This window comes from Dermacentor andersoni, chromosome 1, assembly GCF_023375885.2.
Source record: "Dermacentor andersoni chromosome 1, qqDerAnde1_hic_scaffold, whole genome shotgun sequence".
Taxonomy (NCBI): domain Eukaryota; kingdom Metazoa; phylum Arthropoda; class Arachnida; order Ixodida; family Ixodidae; genus Dermacentor; species Dermacentor andersoni.
This window is the reverse complement of record NC_092814.1, coordinates 17,047,229-17,063,381: the sequence shown is the minus strand read 5'-3', so window position 1 is coordinate 17,063,381 and position 16,153 is coordinate 17,047,229. Positions and strand designations below refer to the sequence as shown.

The 16,153-nt window shown below is 44.6% G+C and overlaps 1 protein-coding gene across 2 annotated transcripts in view; it reads left to right on the top strand.

Moving 5' to 3' along the window:
* Positions 1 to 16,153, top strand: part of babo (TGF-beta receptor type-1 babo) — a 166,129-nt gene that overhangs the window by 73,513 nt on the left and 76,463 nt on the right. For both annotated transcript variants that reach the window (XM_050194153.3, XM_050194154.3), the window contains exons 5-6: positions 4,328 to 4,558; positions 7,154 to 7,321. In XM_050194153.3, coding sequence (XP_050050110.1) covers positions 4,328 to 4,558; positions 7,154 to 7,321 — 399 coding nt within the window. The remainder of the gene's footprint in view (positions 1 to 4,327; positions 4,559 to 7,153; positions 7,322 to 16,153) is intronic.

Here is a 16,153-nt window from a genome sequence, read left to right as displayed (position 1 = left end):
TGTAAAACAGATGAAACTTATCGGCACTAGGTTTGGCTGCGATAGCTGTGAATGCGGCGTTCGACGACCCGGTCGGTACCGAAATAAAGTGCGCACCGTCATTTTCACGTGAGATGGGCGATCGCGCGCGCCTCGCGCCTTTTCTTGTTCGCATGCGGGTCTAGCGGCCGGGAAACGTATACGATCGCAGTCTGCAGCAGGGAACGGCATCGCGTTTCGGTTATCGCCTAATAATATTGCACACTACGCTTCGCTTCCGACGGCACCAGGCGCCGTCAAACAGATAGGCGAAGATGCTTATCACAATAGCATTGGTGGTGATAGCTGTGAATGCCGCGTGCGACGACCCCGGAGAAAGTGGGCTGGTACCGAAATGAAAAACTGAGTGTGCGCAAGCACTTTCAAGTGAGATGGGCGGGCGAGTATTGCGGTGAAGCTGCCGTGGCGGGCAGCTATATACTGTACACGATCGCGCGCGCCTCGCGCATTTTCTTGTTTACATGGAATTTAGCGGACGGAAAACGTATACGATCGCAGTTTGGCGACTTACTGAACGTTGGTGCCGAAAAATCGTGTGATCCGGGAACGTATGAACTGGTAACAAATGAGCGCAACTCTGTTAGGTTATTTTTTGTGTTCTCATTTGTGAACGTCGGCGCCGGGAAAACGCACGTAATGGGAACACATCATCGAGGTTCTACTGTATTTATTTACTGGTTACTTGATGTTTGTGGGTGTGGTACAGTGTGTGCTAGCTGTGAACTGTGGCCAGCCTTACTAGATGAGGTCAGTTGGAAAACTCTCACAAAGGTGGTCCCAACCTGTCGCCCATTCGAGGGTGGCGCACGCGTCGATTTGCGACCAGGTCATGTGGAACTGTTCGTGTAGTACACGATGTGGAATGGTTAGCACATGCCTTCAGGAAAGCTCTTTCTGCTGCAGATAACGACACCTGCTCTTCGTTAGCGAAAAGGTAATTGAAAAAGAGATGCAGCTCGATGTTACAGAGTGCGTTCAGACCATTCACACTCAACAGTCTGAAGACGACTTTGTTGTGCAGTTCTGCTCTCATTATCAAACGCAGATGATAAGCAAATGCATGTGGATGTCGCTGCTCATGGCTCACTTGAAAGAGAAAGGTCTTTTTTGTAGCTGTGTACCAGGCCAAGCTTGTCGCAGCATCGGGAAAAAAACTTTCCTGTAATGGCATTTTTCATGCTGAGCACTGTGCCACTAAAATCGTAGCGTTTCTTCTTGATACAATCGTGCATACCTTCTTTTTTTTTCTGTCTTCTTGAGTATTGCTTGTTCATTTTACATTTCTCAAAGCTTTACAAAGCTTGTTTGCGCAAGCAGAACAAATAAACATGACAAAACTATGATAACGTGTGCTGGGGCGTTTTAAAACAGCAGTAAGTGAAACATTTATGTTAGTGTCGTCATATTAGCACTCAACTAGTTCTGTGGTTTGTAACGCATACTACTCTATTTAAATTCGTTAATAAATAAATTTATTAATTGTAGCTAGCTACACACTATTTGTTTATTTATTTGTGCATTGCAGAAGCGGGCATGCGAGCAGTAATTTAAAATGAAAAAAAAAAAAAACTGCAAAAGATTCTCGCTTCATGTGTTTATGAGCCTATTCTTTAGGTCACCATAAATACTGTACCTAACACGGAGAACAGCGCTTCAAGACTGGACACAAGGGAGGAACCACACATACACTATACTAACAACTGCGTGTTTAATATCTTGCTGAGGCTTTTATACAGAGCACTAAGGCAGTACCAATGAGACCGTGAAAAGAAAGCACACCTGGGTCAAAAGGAAAAGAAGGAAAGAAGACCTTGCATCCAGCACATTCTTATTACAATGCAGTTCAAGAAAATTGATTTCTTGAAGAGCTCAAGGGATGGGATGCTGATGCAACCAACATTTAAGCGGTCAATCTCAAAAGCCTCTAAGGTTTCCCTGCTGCACTTATCAGGGTGTCTATGCGATGCTTCACTCTGTGATAACATAGGCTTACGTCCGCACTGCCAACAATGCAAGGCAAGGTTTCCACTGATTGCAAGTTTCCTTACATTGTTGTTATGCTCTCTAAGCCTATCATTGGTACAGTGGCCTGACTGGCTGATCTTCTTCCACATTTCAACGGAACCGAATACACTAACTCTAAATTAATTTTCTTGAAACTGCATTGTAACAAGAATCGCAAGGTCTTTTTTTTTTCTTCCTTCTTTTTCTTTTGGCTCAGGTGTGCTTTCTTTTCATGGTCTTGTTGGCACTGCCTTAGTGCTCTATAAAAGGCTCAGCATGATAATAAACACGCAGTTGATAGTGCAGTGTCTGTGTGGTTCCTCCCATGTGTCCTGTCTTGAAGTGCTATTCTTTCTGTGATAATGAAGGAACTAGCCCGTCGGTCAATCCTTGCAAACGGTACCTAAGCAGCACTGCTATCAGTCTGCACTTTGTAAACATTAGCCTGGGAAGTGCGTAGCAAATTTCTCCTGCCCTAGAGCAGTGTAGATGTGCCCTCCTTGAGCGTGAAAGTTGCTGTGCTCGGGGCAGGGTGACACCTTGCTCTTGCAGTACGCACCGTTAATTTCGGAGAACTGGAGGTGTTCGGAAAAGGGTGGGGCGGTTAACGTGGGTTGAATGCTTGCAGCAGCAGACAATGAAGCAGACGACATGCGGAGCAAAAGTCATGTCAACAGGGCGCATCTTAATCGCTGCACCGCCACATTTTGGGTGACAGCCAGGGACCACCTTGCTGCTGTGGTGAGCCCGTGAAGCTTTCCAGCTGCCCCTGTCTAGTAACATTCATTGTGGCAGGCCTATATTTTCGTGGTGCAGATAGCAGTGTGAAGAGATAAGCATTAGCCTAGCAGGTGATGATGATGCCTCCATGCAAATAGGGGTTCTCAGGCACCTGTTTGGCTTGACCTTCAGGGGCAGCCACCATCTTGGAGCCCAACACAGTCATAGACAATGCTGTGAATAGGGCTTCATTCTCTTGTAGCAGTACCGATAGCTAACATTGCCCAGGAGTTTGTGTCAGCTGCATTGCTGCTGCAATCTGACAAGGTTTTCTCTGCAGTCTGACAAGGGACTGCCATGTTTAAGCAAGCTACACTTCTAGTCTAGTGTTGTCTACATACAGTTTGTATACCGTGTGCTGCTCTGCCTGACTTGCATTGCACACAAGGCAGACCTTAGTTTGGCTCTCAGTAGTTTTTACCACCGTGTGTGCTGAGGGATGGTGCTCATGTGACATTATTGGACAGCTGTACCTAATTCATTTATTTTTTGTGGCGATTATGGTGAATTCCAGTGGCAGATTTGGAGCAATTTCGGTAGTAGTTTTCTTGCACCTTGCGGAGCATGCCTATTCCGTTGGGAAATTGAGAGTGCCTCCCCTATCCTTCATTGGTAGATTGGGAGCAGCTCCGCCGCTAGATCCACTCCATGGAGCAGTGCTTTCTACTCCACAAAAATTGACGTAGTTGACCGGAAGTTGCTTGATGTCAGCCCACCCACAGTCATCATACCGCTATGGCCCGTGCACCTGTGAACGCGAATGGGGGTCTCTCGGAAGAAATGAGTAGTGCTTTGCATCGTCAGCTTGTGCTTTTATTGCTTGCGGGGAGAGATGATTCCTCTAGCTCAAGTTCCGAATCGACCAGCGGTGACTGAAGTGGCGAAGCTTGGGAAGTTAGTTTGTGCATTCTGGCAAGCTTTCGACATCATGTTTCGGCCGCCGACCAAAGGACCAAACGTTGCGCATTTCGTTGATGATGTAGTTCGCCAGCATTCAAATGAAGAGGTAACAACGGCTCCTTTTTGGAAGCTCACATTTTAACAGTCTTTACTTTCGTTGATGAAATGCAGTTCCGAAGGCACTTCAGGCTGTCTTTATGTGTTGCCACAGAACTAATCGCAGGCTCGCTGCATCTCCTATATTTCCGACACACAATCGTGGCGGACAAGAGAAGCAGACTTAAGTGCAGTGTGACTTCCATTAGAGCGCAAGAGGTTAAAAGAAACACAAAACTTCCAAACAAAATGCGCATGCGAGTTCAATTCGAAAACGATGAAAAAACGCGAGGAATGCGGGGGGCATTTTCGGAAGCGGATGTGCGCTAGCGCCCCCTTCCAATTGCTGGGGCGGGAGTGCCTGTGTTTCAATTGCAGATTTCATTCTGTTGTGCTCCGTCATAGCGGAGTGCTCCAGCACAGAGTTTGTCAGCCGTTCCTAATCTGCCATTGGAATTCACTATTAGTTTAATGCAAAACTGCCAGTACTGCTTTGCTTTGCTTGCAGGGTTGCCACTGCTGGTGCAGAGGAGCATAGCGCGTCAGATCCAACTGGTGGAGGTCATTGGCAAAGGCCGTTACGGTGAAGTATGGCGAGGCCGGTGGCGTGGTGAATCGGTTGCAGTGAAAATATTCTCTTCGCGGGATGAGCGGTCATGGTTTCGTGAGGTGGAGATCTACCAAACAGTGATGCTGAGGCACGACAACATCCTTGGCTTCATAGCCGCCGACAACAAAGGTAACATTTATTTTGCTGATTGTGGAGCAAAACTGGCTAGAGAAGCCCTTTTTTCTGGATAGTCAAAACTCTCTTGTGACACTGATTAGTACTTTGCATGCAATAGTTAGAGAAGCAGTAGAATTGCATTGTTGTGCAAAACCTGAAAGCACACATTAGTGCCTTGTCAAGTTTGAACATGGCATGTTGTACACAAACTTACTTTTTCTTTAGAATCCTTGTGCATGTGCAGACTGTGATCTTCTGGTCTGATTTGTGCTGTTTGCGAATGGCACGGGCTAACACTCCCACCCTCTAACATTTAATATAAGTGCACAAATACCAAGAAAAAGTGTGGAGGGACAGCTATAGCTCCGTCGATATAGCATATCATATGAAGGTAGTGGGTTCAACTCTCACACTTTCACTTTCATATCCATTTTTATTTATTAAGAATATAAAACTTCGAGCAAATTTCATGCTCTACATTTCAATTAAAAATAAAAGTAGTCAAAGGGACTGTCTACAGTTCAAGAACCTCCTCTTTTGGGGCGTAGTAGAAAGCCTACCATTCGGGATGTCTAAACATGCAGTATTCTAGTTTATCTAATTTGTTTACTTTGCTTCTTGCATTGAAAGAGACCAAGCAGAGCTGACGTGTTTTTTACTGCTAACTTTGAAGGGACCGCTTTTCAGTCCTCGCCATTTCTTTTTGCAAATGAGATTATTGTTCCAAACGAAACATTGGTTGTCAACTCTGTTTGTCATACACCAGCAAAACATTTTTACAGCTTCTCTGTTTTTGTGTTTTGCCAGAGCAGTTTTAGTTCGTGAACTGTGCCTGTGCAGTAGTTGTCTTCCAAACGTATGCATGATGCCTGCCTGAATTTCTGAGGACTGCTTGTTTGTCTGCATAGTCCTTAAAATGAGTGATTGGACGATGTGAGGAAGCCTTTCCGATTCTATGGATACGAGCAACAGACCTCCACGCAATTCCTATTTTGCCCTTGAACAACTTGTTAACACTTTAACTGCCGATGATGAAATAACTCGCTATCAGAACGAGCGTCCTCTGGTGCCGATGATGAGTTAACTCGTCGTGAATTTTCAGCATTTTTTCGCATGTGTATGTGTTCAGTTGCTTGTACTTTTGACAAGAAAATAATACACAATGACTTCCAAAATTTTTTATTGCACTTCTAAACATTTTTTCAGAATTGTCACAGCACTTAAGGAGTTAATCACTTTTGTCCATAATTCTTATTCAGATTCCTTGCCGATGTCAGGAATATGTACCAAAAGCTATCAAGTTTCAACAAGAAATTCTATCTTCCAGCTCGATAAGCTTTGCCTGCTGGGTTTGAAGAAGCTTTTGCACATTTGTAATATTGTAGAAAGTGATAATTTTCTATAAGATTTCAATATCATAGATAAAAGAAAGATTGGTCCTTTTTGGCTAAGGATATATATTGCTGTTTTCGTATTGTTTCCCCTGTATGTTCAAGTAGCTGCTATTCTAGCGTTGAGTGCTTTTAATTTTTAATGAAAAAGGCATTCAGTGTTAACTTTTAAAATGTGCTTTTTCTGCTTTCCTGACCTGATGTTAAATGTGTTTGTAGGACTTTGTTTAATCATTTCATTTGTGTTTGTGTGGCCAATACTTGCTTGCAGTCCTTTTTGTGTCTCAACCACTCCGACTCTTCTACTCTAATGTCTGAAAACAAGAGAGACACTCAAATTTTGTGTCAGAATATTATTTTATTTACCCACAACACCTGTGGGTAAACAAAATAATATTCTGACACAGAATTTGAGTCTCTCTCTCTCTCTCTCTCTCTCTCTCTCTCTCTCTCTTGTTTTTATGCAGAGCTTTTGACCCAGTAATGAAGGTCTGAAACCTCATGAGCACAACTATAATCCCGTATATACTCGTGTAAGGGACGCACTTTTTTTTCTAGAATCTGGGCTGGGTGCGGCCCTTACACGAATCAGGCCGATGACGGCCCGTTAAAGGTTCGTACTGTTCCCGCAACTGTAGCAGTGTGTGAGAGAGGCGCAAAGGATGGAACGCTGCTGTAAATGACCTCAGATGCCGGCCCATCGTCTGACCGGCGCTGACCTGAACAGGGCTTCCTTCTCTAGAGGCGAAATGCCACCGATCTGATTGGAAACACAGCCGAAACGACGTGCCACACAAAGAAATAATGGTGCGATGGTGCCAGCCTGAGCGGTGTCGAAAGGCAGCTAGCGTCATCTAGCTGCAACAGAACTAACTTTGCTTTCCTGCATGACGTTTCGAATTTTTTAGAAAAAAATTTTGCCTTCCAAATGGGCGGTGCACACATTAGGTGGTCCCCACCGGCAGCAGGCCCGCTACCTCCCTGATCCATTTCGGCCAAAAAGTGGGGGTGCAGCCCTTACCTATGGTAACAAGTGCAGTGCAGCTGGTTACAACATGGAAGTTGTGTGGTCACACCATGTTTGCAGTGTGTTGTGGGAAGTATAGCAAAGTTTTGAGCATTTTTTGCAATGGAGTTAATATGGGACCAGATGGCAAGTATTGCTGGTGTGCTATGCACATTTATCTTGTAAATGTGTAACTTTGGCATCTCCCAGATAATGGAACCTGGACGCAGTTGTGGCTCATCACAGACTACCATGAAAATGGGTCACTCTTTGACTACCTGATGAGGATTCCAGTGGATACAGCAACAATGTGCAAGATGGCATACTCCATTGCCAATGGCCTGGCACATTTGCACATGGAGATCCTCGGTACCCAAGGTATGTGCAGTATGTTGTCCGAAATGTGAGGCATTACCAAAAGGGGTCCTGAAACACTGTTTGAGCATAGTTGCTGATAGGCTTCCATGAACATGTGAGCCAAAGATTATTGAACTGCATGCGGCAGGGAATTTACAGTTTTGTGTCAAAAGCAGCGAAAAAATTACTTGCGCTCACTTCTGCAATGTCTTGTAAGCAGCTGGACCTACAAATAACTATTAGCTCATTTTGTGATCACGAGTACATTCTCGGTAATACCAGAAGTGCTAATTTTGGGGTAAATAAATGAAACATACAGTATAGACCACTTATAGCGTAACCACTTACAGTGCAGGACTGGTTATAATGCAGTCTTTTCTGACTCCTGTTTACCCTCCCATAAAATTCCATGTAATATACACACCGCTTATAGCGCAGCTGCGTAATACGAAATACCGTTTGTAATGCGGCTGCTGGAAAATCTCGCAGACAAAAAAGCGATGCAGCCAGTGTGCTTCTCAGCGAGGTGCACCGACCGACAAAGGCAATGCAGAGGAGGGGACGCGGAAGGGGGAAAAAAATGCATTCTGCGGGGTTGTCTAGGTGACGGCCTTTGTAAAGGAGAAACATTTGCTCCGAACATGTGCACATTGAGCCTCTTCGATTATCAGTCCCTGACAGTCCTGGAGTGCTTGGGACTTCTGTCCCATGTTCGATTTTCTTGAACAACTTTGGAAGCTCCACCCACCAGTCTGAGATCTGTCAGAATCGTGTTTGTTTTTCATGGACCGGAAGTCGCAGACTATCCGCAGACTCTCGGTGCTGTCAGCAGATTTTGCTCACATGGCCGTCTTAAAAAGATGAGTGTGGCATTTGACACTGTGTTGTGACAGATGCCATGTGCTTCTGTGTACTTTGCATGTTCCAGGCGTCAAATACTGTGCACTGAGCTATCGCTTCTGTTACATTGGCGCTTTGTGTGCCATCATGCAAGTTTTTCACGAGTGGTCTGATTGCTGCAGCTTTAGTCTTCGTGTTTCTTAAGAGAGGAGCACAGCAATCAGGCGCACATGCTTGCTTTTTTTGATGTGTTTCGCAAAATCTGTCATGCTCATTGCTATATGCATAGTAAACAGGTAGACTTGGCTTTTCAGAGTGAAACTGGTGTGCGAGGAAGCATATCCTATTGCATGCGGCTATTTCATGTTGGTCGCTGGCATAGTACATAATTGGAGCTTCGCCGATTTTTGCTGTTGCTTTTGGACGTGCAGGATTAGTAGACGGTATACACACGCTCTGTCCTAGACACGTGTCGGGTCTTTAGAGCTAGTCTCGCAAGCTTTGAGGATATCGGCGGGTGCTTTCTGGGTGAACAGCGATGTGGCGCAACCATGATTTTGCTTATGTCCGTGTGGGAATTCCGCTTAAATTTCACAGGCGATGAGCCAGCTTAATTACAGCGGTTAAGGGGCATGAGGTGCGAGAGTATGACGTAAACTGCGCTTTGCAAACACGTTCTATGCGGTCAGGCTACGATTCCACTATGCAAGCTTTATGGTTGTGTCTGTGGCCTCTATGAGACGGCACCATTTCGGAGGCCACACAACTGAAATCGCTGGGTACGGTGCTATGGATGAGTAACTAAGAGCAGAGAACGGCAGCCAGGAGAGTGACTTCTGGTCACGGTGCTTTCAAAGGGAACCTCGGACAGTCCCTGACACATGGAGGAAGGAAAATCTAAGGAGGGGCCCTGATGTCACTCTTTGTGAAGCTAAGTGATGACTCCGCCATTGTGTCGGGCCATATTGTCCTCTCTTGTTTACATTTCTCGCCTTCGGTGCGCAATCACAGGCACAACCGTGCCGGGCTGCGCGTAAGTTTGTAACCGTGCAAACTTTTGCACAGTCCTACGTGGTTGCGCGCCACAGCGATCTGACCAACAGTCCAACTGCGGCGTATTCTATCACAATACAACCTATAACAAGCCCATTTGCAGTTCATGAGAACAAACACGTGTGCTTGTCATGGCTTCATTGGAATCGTTTAGCTTTATTAAACACGTTTCGGGCGGCCACTCACAGCATAGGTGTGACGAGCCACAGCGTGTGGACGAACATTCCGGCAGAGGAAAACGTCGTTATGTGTTTAAATATACAGACTGCGGCCTGAGGTAGTATGTTGTTCTCACGGTAAGTGAAGCTTCGTGGAAATAAAGCTCTGCGGTGCCAAACAAGTAAAATGCATATGCGTGTGGCTAGTGTGTTTACCGGGCCTACGTAAGTATTGTCACGAAAAGACAATTGAAGATGTACCCGGCGTCGGCGAGACAGACAGTTGTACAAGATGGCGTACACAAAACTCAAGCTGGCGTCCTCAGCCTCTGCTTCTTCTTCTTCAGCGCCCACCTCTTGCCGAGCGCGCGTTCAAGTCGCTTCTTTTTCAGCGCTGGCGCGTGACAACTAGCGGCATTATCCCCCCGCCAAAAGAAAAGCATCGACCCGATGCTTACTAAACTACGATGCTTACTAAAAGAAAGTGGAAGTGTGGTAGTCGTATGAGATCAGTTGGCGCCGCCTTAACGCGCGAAATACGGTTTGAGGCGAACAACATGCACTATCTCTGAGTGGTGCTGTCGACGCCGAGGCGACGCGGCACCGCAGCTGATCGCCCATGAACCCAAATTCTGCTTCACATGTGCTGCTGTCAGTATAATCCATGCGCATGATCCTACGCCTGATCTGTATGTAATCGTCTGTGATTATGAACATATCAAGGGCGAGCTTCCTGCGACGGCATGCTGCCCAACAACCTGCCGGCTAGGCTTAACCAGCACGCCTCATCGAAAGTCGGCCACTGAAAATTAGTTGGCGACTTACCCTTCTCGTTTTTCTTTCGCCTGATTCATGCAGAGTCTGCGGCCCCGCAGGGGCGTCTGGGTCAGCAGGCGTTTGGCGAGTTGCGTCACCACATACTCGAGCACACGAGGGTTGGCCCCTCCATTCTTTAACCGTGCATGGCTTAGCTGAGTCTGGGGAAAAGAGGATCCTGGGGTTTGAGCCGATGCCGAGTGTCTGGACCTTTAAAGGGCCCCTCACCAGGCCCAATTGTAAATTTTGGTTATACGGTAAAAGTTGTTATGTGTCCTCTAGGGAGCATTCAGCCGCAAGAATTTTTCAAATCGGCTCATCAATAGCCGAGATAGAAATATTTCAGTGCCACAAACCCATGATTTCAGGAAACAGGCTTCGCTGCAAACATATACGCTCCCTCCACTCGGCTCGTCTAGCCTCCGCAAGCGAAATTCCTTCCCTGCATTCTCCCATATCGGACCTCGAGGATCGCGTGATGCATATGTGACGGGCCCCGCTTTCATTTTATTTTTCTCCTCACTTTTTTGTGGCACGGCACACTTCCTCTAATGGCGTTGCGTGCGAGCTGTTGCGATTTTCTCGTTTCACGCAGCACACGATATTACACGCTGTGCACCAGGACACCTAACTAGAGGTATAAGTCTGTGCTACACGAATACTGAGGCAGACACAAGTGGATCACAGAGCATGATGCTGCGTTAGGACACGGTTGAAAATGACATTGTACAGTGTGGCACATAACACATACTCCTCCATAGATACTAATGCCGTACCTGGAATGGTCCATTCTCAAGAAACCTTTACGAGTGACCACTTCCCAAGTTTATTAAGCATAACAAAACAAGATGCATGCTCGCCACACATTCCCCGATGGAAAGTTGACTCAGCTAACTGGGACCTTTTCCAAGGGCTAACACATTTAAGCCTGGATGATATTGCCTCTTTTAATATAGACGGTGCTGAGGCATATATAATTGGCTTTATAATTGGGGCTGCCACAAAATACATCCGTCAAACTAACGGACTGGCGAATAAACGTCGTGTCCCGTGGTGAAATGAAGAGTGTGATAAAGCACGGAAAAACCAAAACAAAGCTTAGGGACGCGTTCGCGACTCTCCAACCACTAAAAACCTGATTAGATTTAAACAACTAAAGTTCCGGGGTAGAAGAACACGTCGATGTGCTAAAGAGAGGGTACTTCTGCAGTATAAATTCTTACACGGACCAGATAAAAGTCTGGGACAGGGTAAATAAATTAATAGGCCGGCAGACACATCCCCTACCCTTTGTAAGTAGCCAAGGTGATAGCCTGGAAGGTCAGGTGGATTGTCTAGGCAAACACTCAATATGTCTAAAGTGCATTGCACTATACACCAACTTTCCTGAAGTTCAAAGCGTGAACAGTCGCAGCCCTTTAATTGCAAAGGTTCATTGAGTGAGGCTTACAAATGCCCATTTGGCTTAGCTGAACTTAAGGCATGTCTCACTTTTTGCAACAGCTCAGCGCCAGGTGGCGACCACATTCTGTATGGCACGATTAGATACCTACATCCTGAAGCACTGAAAACACTCCTGTCTCTTTTCAGTGCCATGTGGGTGGCCAGGTATTTTCTGTCCTCGTAGAAAGAAGCCATAGTCATCCTGATACTTAAACAAGATCCGTCCTTAGCCAGCAGCTACAGGCCAATAGCACTAACAAGCTGTCTGTGCAAACGGTATGAAAAAATGATAAACCGGCGCTTAATCTGTTTCCTAGAAAATAGCAAAATACTTAGACCCCTTCCAGTGTGGCTTCTGATAAGGTAGGTTGACAATAGATCGCCTTGTTCGCATCGAGGCAAACTTCAGAGATGCGTTATTACATAAGCTATGTTTATACATATACATACAGTTTTTATTTCGCTATTTCTAGATTTAGAGAAAGTGTATGACATGGCTTGATGCTTTGGGATTCTGCGAGATCTTACCGTGATGGGGATCCATGGAGATTTGCTAAACACAGTCGGAAGCTACTTGTCTAATCGCACGTTTCGTGTGAGAGTGGGCAGTGCTTTATCTAGAACATTCACCCAGGAGACCAGCGCACCACAAGGGAGTGTGCTTAGTTGCACACTCTTTGTTGTAAAAATGAACTCCCTGTATACAGTCATTCCACGCACCATGTTTTATTCTGTATATGATGTGCAGATAGGTTTCAAATCATGTAACATTGCGATCTGTGAACAACAGGTGCAGTTGCGTTAAACAAGTTGTCTAAATAGGTGGATGTGAATGAGTTTAAAATAAATGCCCAGAAGAGTGTGTGTACGCTCTGTTCAAGCAAAAGAGGTGTGACACCAGTGCCAAATCTCACAATCAGTCGAGAGGAACTGTCTGTGAGCAATGAACACAAATTCCTGGGAATAATTCTAGACTCTAAGCTTACTTTCATCCCCCAACTTAAATATCTGAAGGCAAAATGTTTGAAGATGATGAACCTATTAAAAATTCTGTTGCACGCAACATGGGGTAGTGATCGAAAATGCCTCCTGAACTTTGGAGAAGCCTTGTTTGCTCTTGCCTTGACTCTGGTGCTATAATCTATCATTTGGCAACGTCAAGCGTGCTAAAAATCCTAGGCGCTGTGCACCATCTAGATATCCACCTAGCAAGCGAACAAGTCTTGTAGAAAGCTTCTATGTAGAATGAGTGGTCCCTCCGTCTACAGAGGTCATATTCCAGCTTCACATATTATCTGAAAGTAAACTCGAATCCTGAACATCCTTGTTACACAGCTGTAAATGATGTGTCCTGTGCCATCCTTTTTAATAATGAGCCCACAGCCAGGGAGCCCTTCTTACTGCGTATTAGGAATCTCAGTGAAGAAACTGAACTAGAGTCCTACTTCTAGAACACTGTTTAATGCTTCCAGCAACACTGTCACCGCCGTGGCAGTGGGAGCTCGTGGAATGTGACATGTCGTTTGTTGAAGTCGGTAAGCGTGCTTCTGAGATGCACATGGGAATGCACTTCCCTGAACTTTGGTCGAAGTACTGCTTCCTGGAGTTCTAAATTGATGCATCAAAGTCACAAGCTGGCATGTCTTAATGCAGCAGTCGCTCCGTCCTTTTCGAACTCTGGCGTTCCGCATGCGCAAACAAGTATCTTTACTGCTGCAGCCTATGCACCATTATCGGCTATGAAACACATCAAACAATTGTTGTGTAATAATTTATCTTTATAAATACACTCTTGTGCGCTGTTTATGCATACAATCAACGTGTCATAATATGCTGTGTGCCCGGGCACAGAGGCATCAAGGGTAATGTGCTTGCTGACAAAATCGCCACATCCACAGCAACAAAAGATTACAACCTTTTCATAGCTGTCCCCACCATAGATTTGAAACCTTTCACTTGAATAAAAGAGACTATTGGCAACGCTTGTGGGACACCCAAACTTTGAATAAACTTTATCTAATTAAACCACAGCCATCAATAATAAAATTGCGAGAAACCGATGTCCTGTTCTGTTGACTATAAATAGGGCACACATATGGTACGGACAACTTCCTGTTGACTGGTGATGAACCTCCTACATGTAGCAGATGTGGTGAAAGACTGACCGTCATCCATGCCCTTGTGGGGTGTCGGGAAGTAGAAATCGAGAGGAAGAAGCACTTCTTTAGCTTATCGACAGCGCATCCCTTTACATCCAACACAGTTTCTTGGCACAAACCCATTATTGGGTGCCAGATATGTTAAATGACACTCTTGCACTGTACATCACCAGTGCAAAAGTTGCGTAGTACGGCCTCTTACAAGAGGCTGCTGCTGCGTTAGGTACACCTAGTACAGCACGTGTCCCTTGCATTCAAGGGCCCTGATGAGGCAGTAGTGCAACATTCTCCTACACATTTTATTACATCATCCCTGTGTGACAAAACATTTACAGTGGCCGATGGATTTTTTGGACTCCAAAAATTTGGACTTGATGGATATTCTGGACTTCATAAATGCACAGTCAGGGCTCCCATAGAGCTAATGTATTTTCGCAACCTATTTTTCGAACGAATTTAGGCCCCAAAGTTCGATTTTCGATTTAGCGTGACATTTTCCACTCTCGGAGGCCCACTCTTCCTTAGTTGACAAAATGCTGTAAGGGATGGCACTTTTTCTTGTTTATTTCTTTTTATGTCAGCACTATTGTCATAATCACTTAATGCGATATCCATATTTATTTATTTATTTTTAAAGTTTCGGTTGCGTTTTGCACTTAGTGTCCACAGAGCAGGTGCGTCCCGGAGACGGCGTCGCATCTTGGTGTGTGTTCACGTGACTTCGCATTTATGTGATCGGGACCACCTCGTGTGCCTTCACAAGCACCAAGTGGTACGAAGAAACGTGGCTCGTTTCTTAGGTGAGAATAGACGACTACTTACCGATTTGCACCGAAGCGACAAACATCCATCACAGACTGGATGAAACCAAGCAAGCGTACCACTTGGTGACAGTTTTGTGTTAAGTTCAGCTAAATAAACATTTTTTATGTCACTTTTGCCCCATTGTAAGTCTATTTTTACTGTTTTGAAGTAAGTTATTTGGATGTACCTGGTCATGTTGCCTATTCTTCTGATAAGACAAACTTCTGCTAAGACGAACACGTTTTCATGGTTCCTTCAAGTTTGTATTAAAGGGAGTCTAGAGGTTCTACACCACGCAAAGACAAACTCCTAGCACTCTCCAACAAGAATGGTTTATCAATGAGGATGCATGTTTTTTGCCTTGCCGAAACAACACTTTGCTTAACTTCTGACAAAAGTTTTTAATTGTTAGGGCGTGCAGCCACTTCACATCAAATTATGCTATTATCCTTATGCTATTTTTAAAAATTATGATATAAAAGAAAACTAATTTTTTTTTTCACGAATTGATGCATTTATATAATGTATGTCCATGACCTAGCTAAACTGGTACATGACTTAGAAAAATGAACAGTGCTAAAGACGGGGGCCAAACAATAACAAGACAACACACTATCGTGTATCTTCTTGTTTTCAGGCCAGACTTGTTGCAGCCCAGGTAACAGTGGAGATAACCGTTGTTTTCCAGCCAGATCTTCTATTTATTTATTTTATTTATTTATATATTTACAAATACTGCAATCCCATTACGGGATTTTTGCAGGATGGGGATACATAATTATGATTAGCAGGGCAAACAAAAGAAAAGTTACATGTGCTAGTAAAAAGACAATATCATGAAATAAAAGATACGCTTTGAGTACAGCCGAATCAATGCATCTACTGCAAGTGCAAATGAAACAGAGCGAAAAATAAGGAAATTACACAATATGGGACATAAACAAATTCAGGGATGGCTGCAACACCACATCGTTGGACAGCTGATTCCATGCAGTTACGACCCTGGGAAAAGTGAGTATTTAAAGAAATTTTTGCGGCTAGTGAAGGGGGTAATTGTTAGTGCATGCCGTTGCCTTGCAGCATAACCTATTGAAAAGGAAATAATCTCGGAAATATTTATGCTGTAGTATCCCTTGATGAGCTGAAACAAAAATTTTAATCTGAGAACATGATTCCTTTGGGTTAGAGTTGGCAGATTGGCTCGGTTTAGCAAGGCTGTCATCGACATGCGCCCAAAGCTGTTATATATATAATGAACCACCCACTTCTGAATACCTTCTACTTTATTAATGTCTTTTTTAGTAAAAGGATACCAAATTATAGATGCGTAATCTAAAAGCGGCAGCACAATTGCGTTAAATACAAGAAGGCGAACTTCAGGTGTTTTCAGTCTCGAAGCCCGCCTGAGAAAGAAAAGGTGTTGATTGGTGGAATTGCACACAGTGTTGATGTGCTTGTTCCATCTAAGATCTTTAGAAATCCAAATACCAAGATATTTTATGTGCTCAACCTCAGATAGCAAGACATTACACGCCGAGTACTGGAAGTGCAGATTACTACGCTTACGCGAAATTTTCATA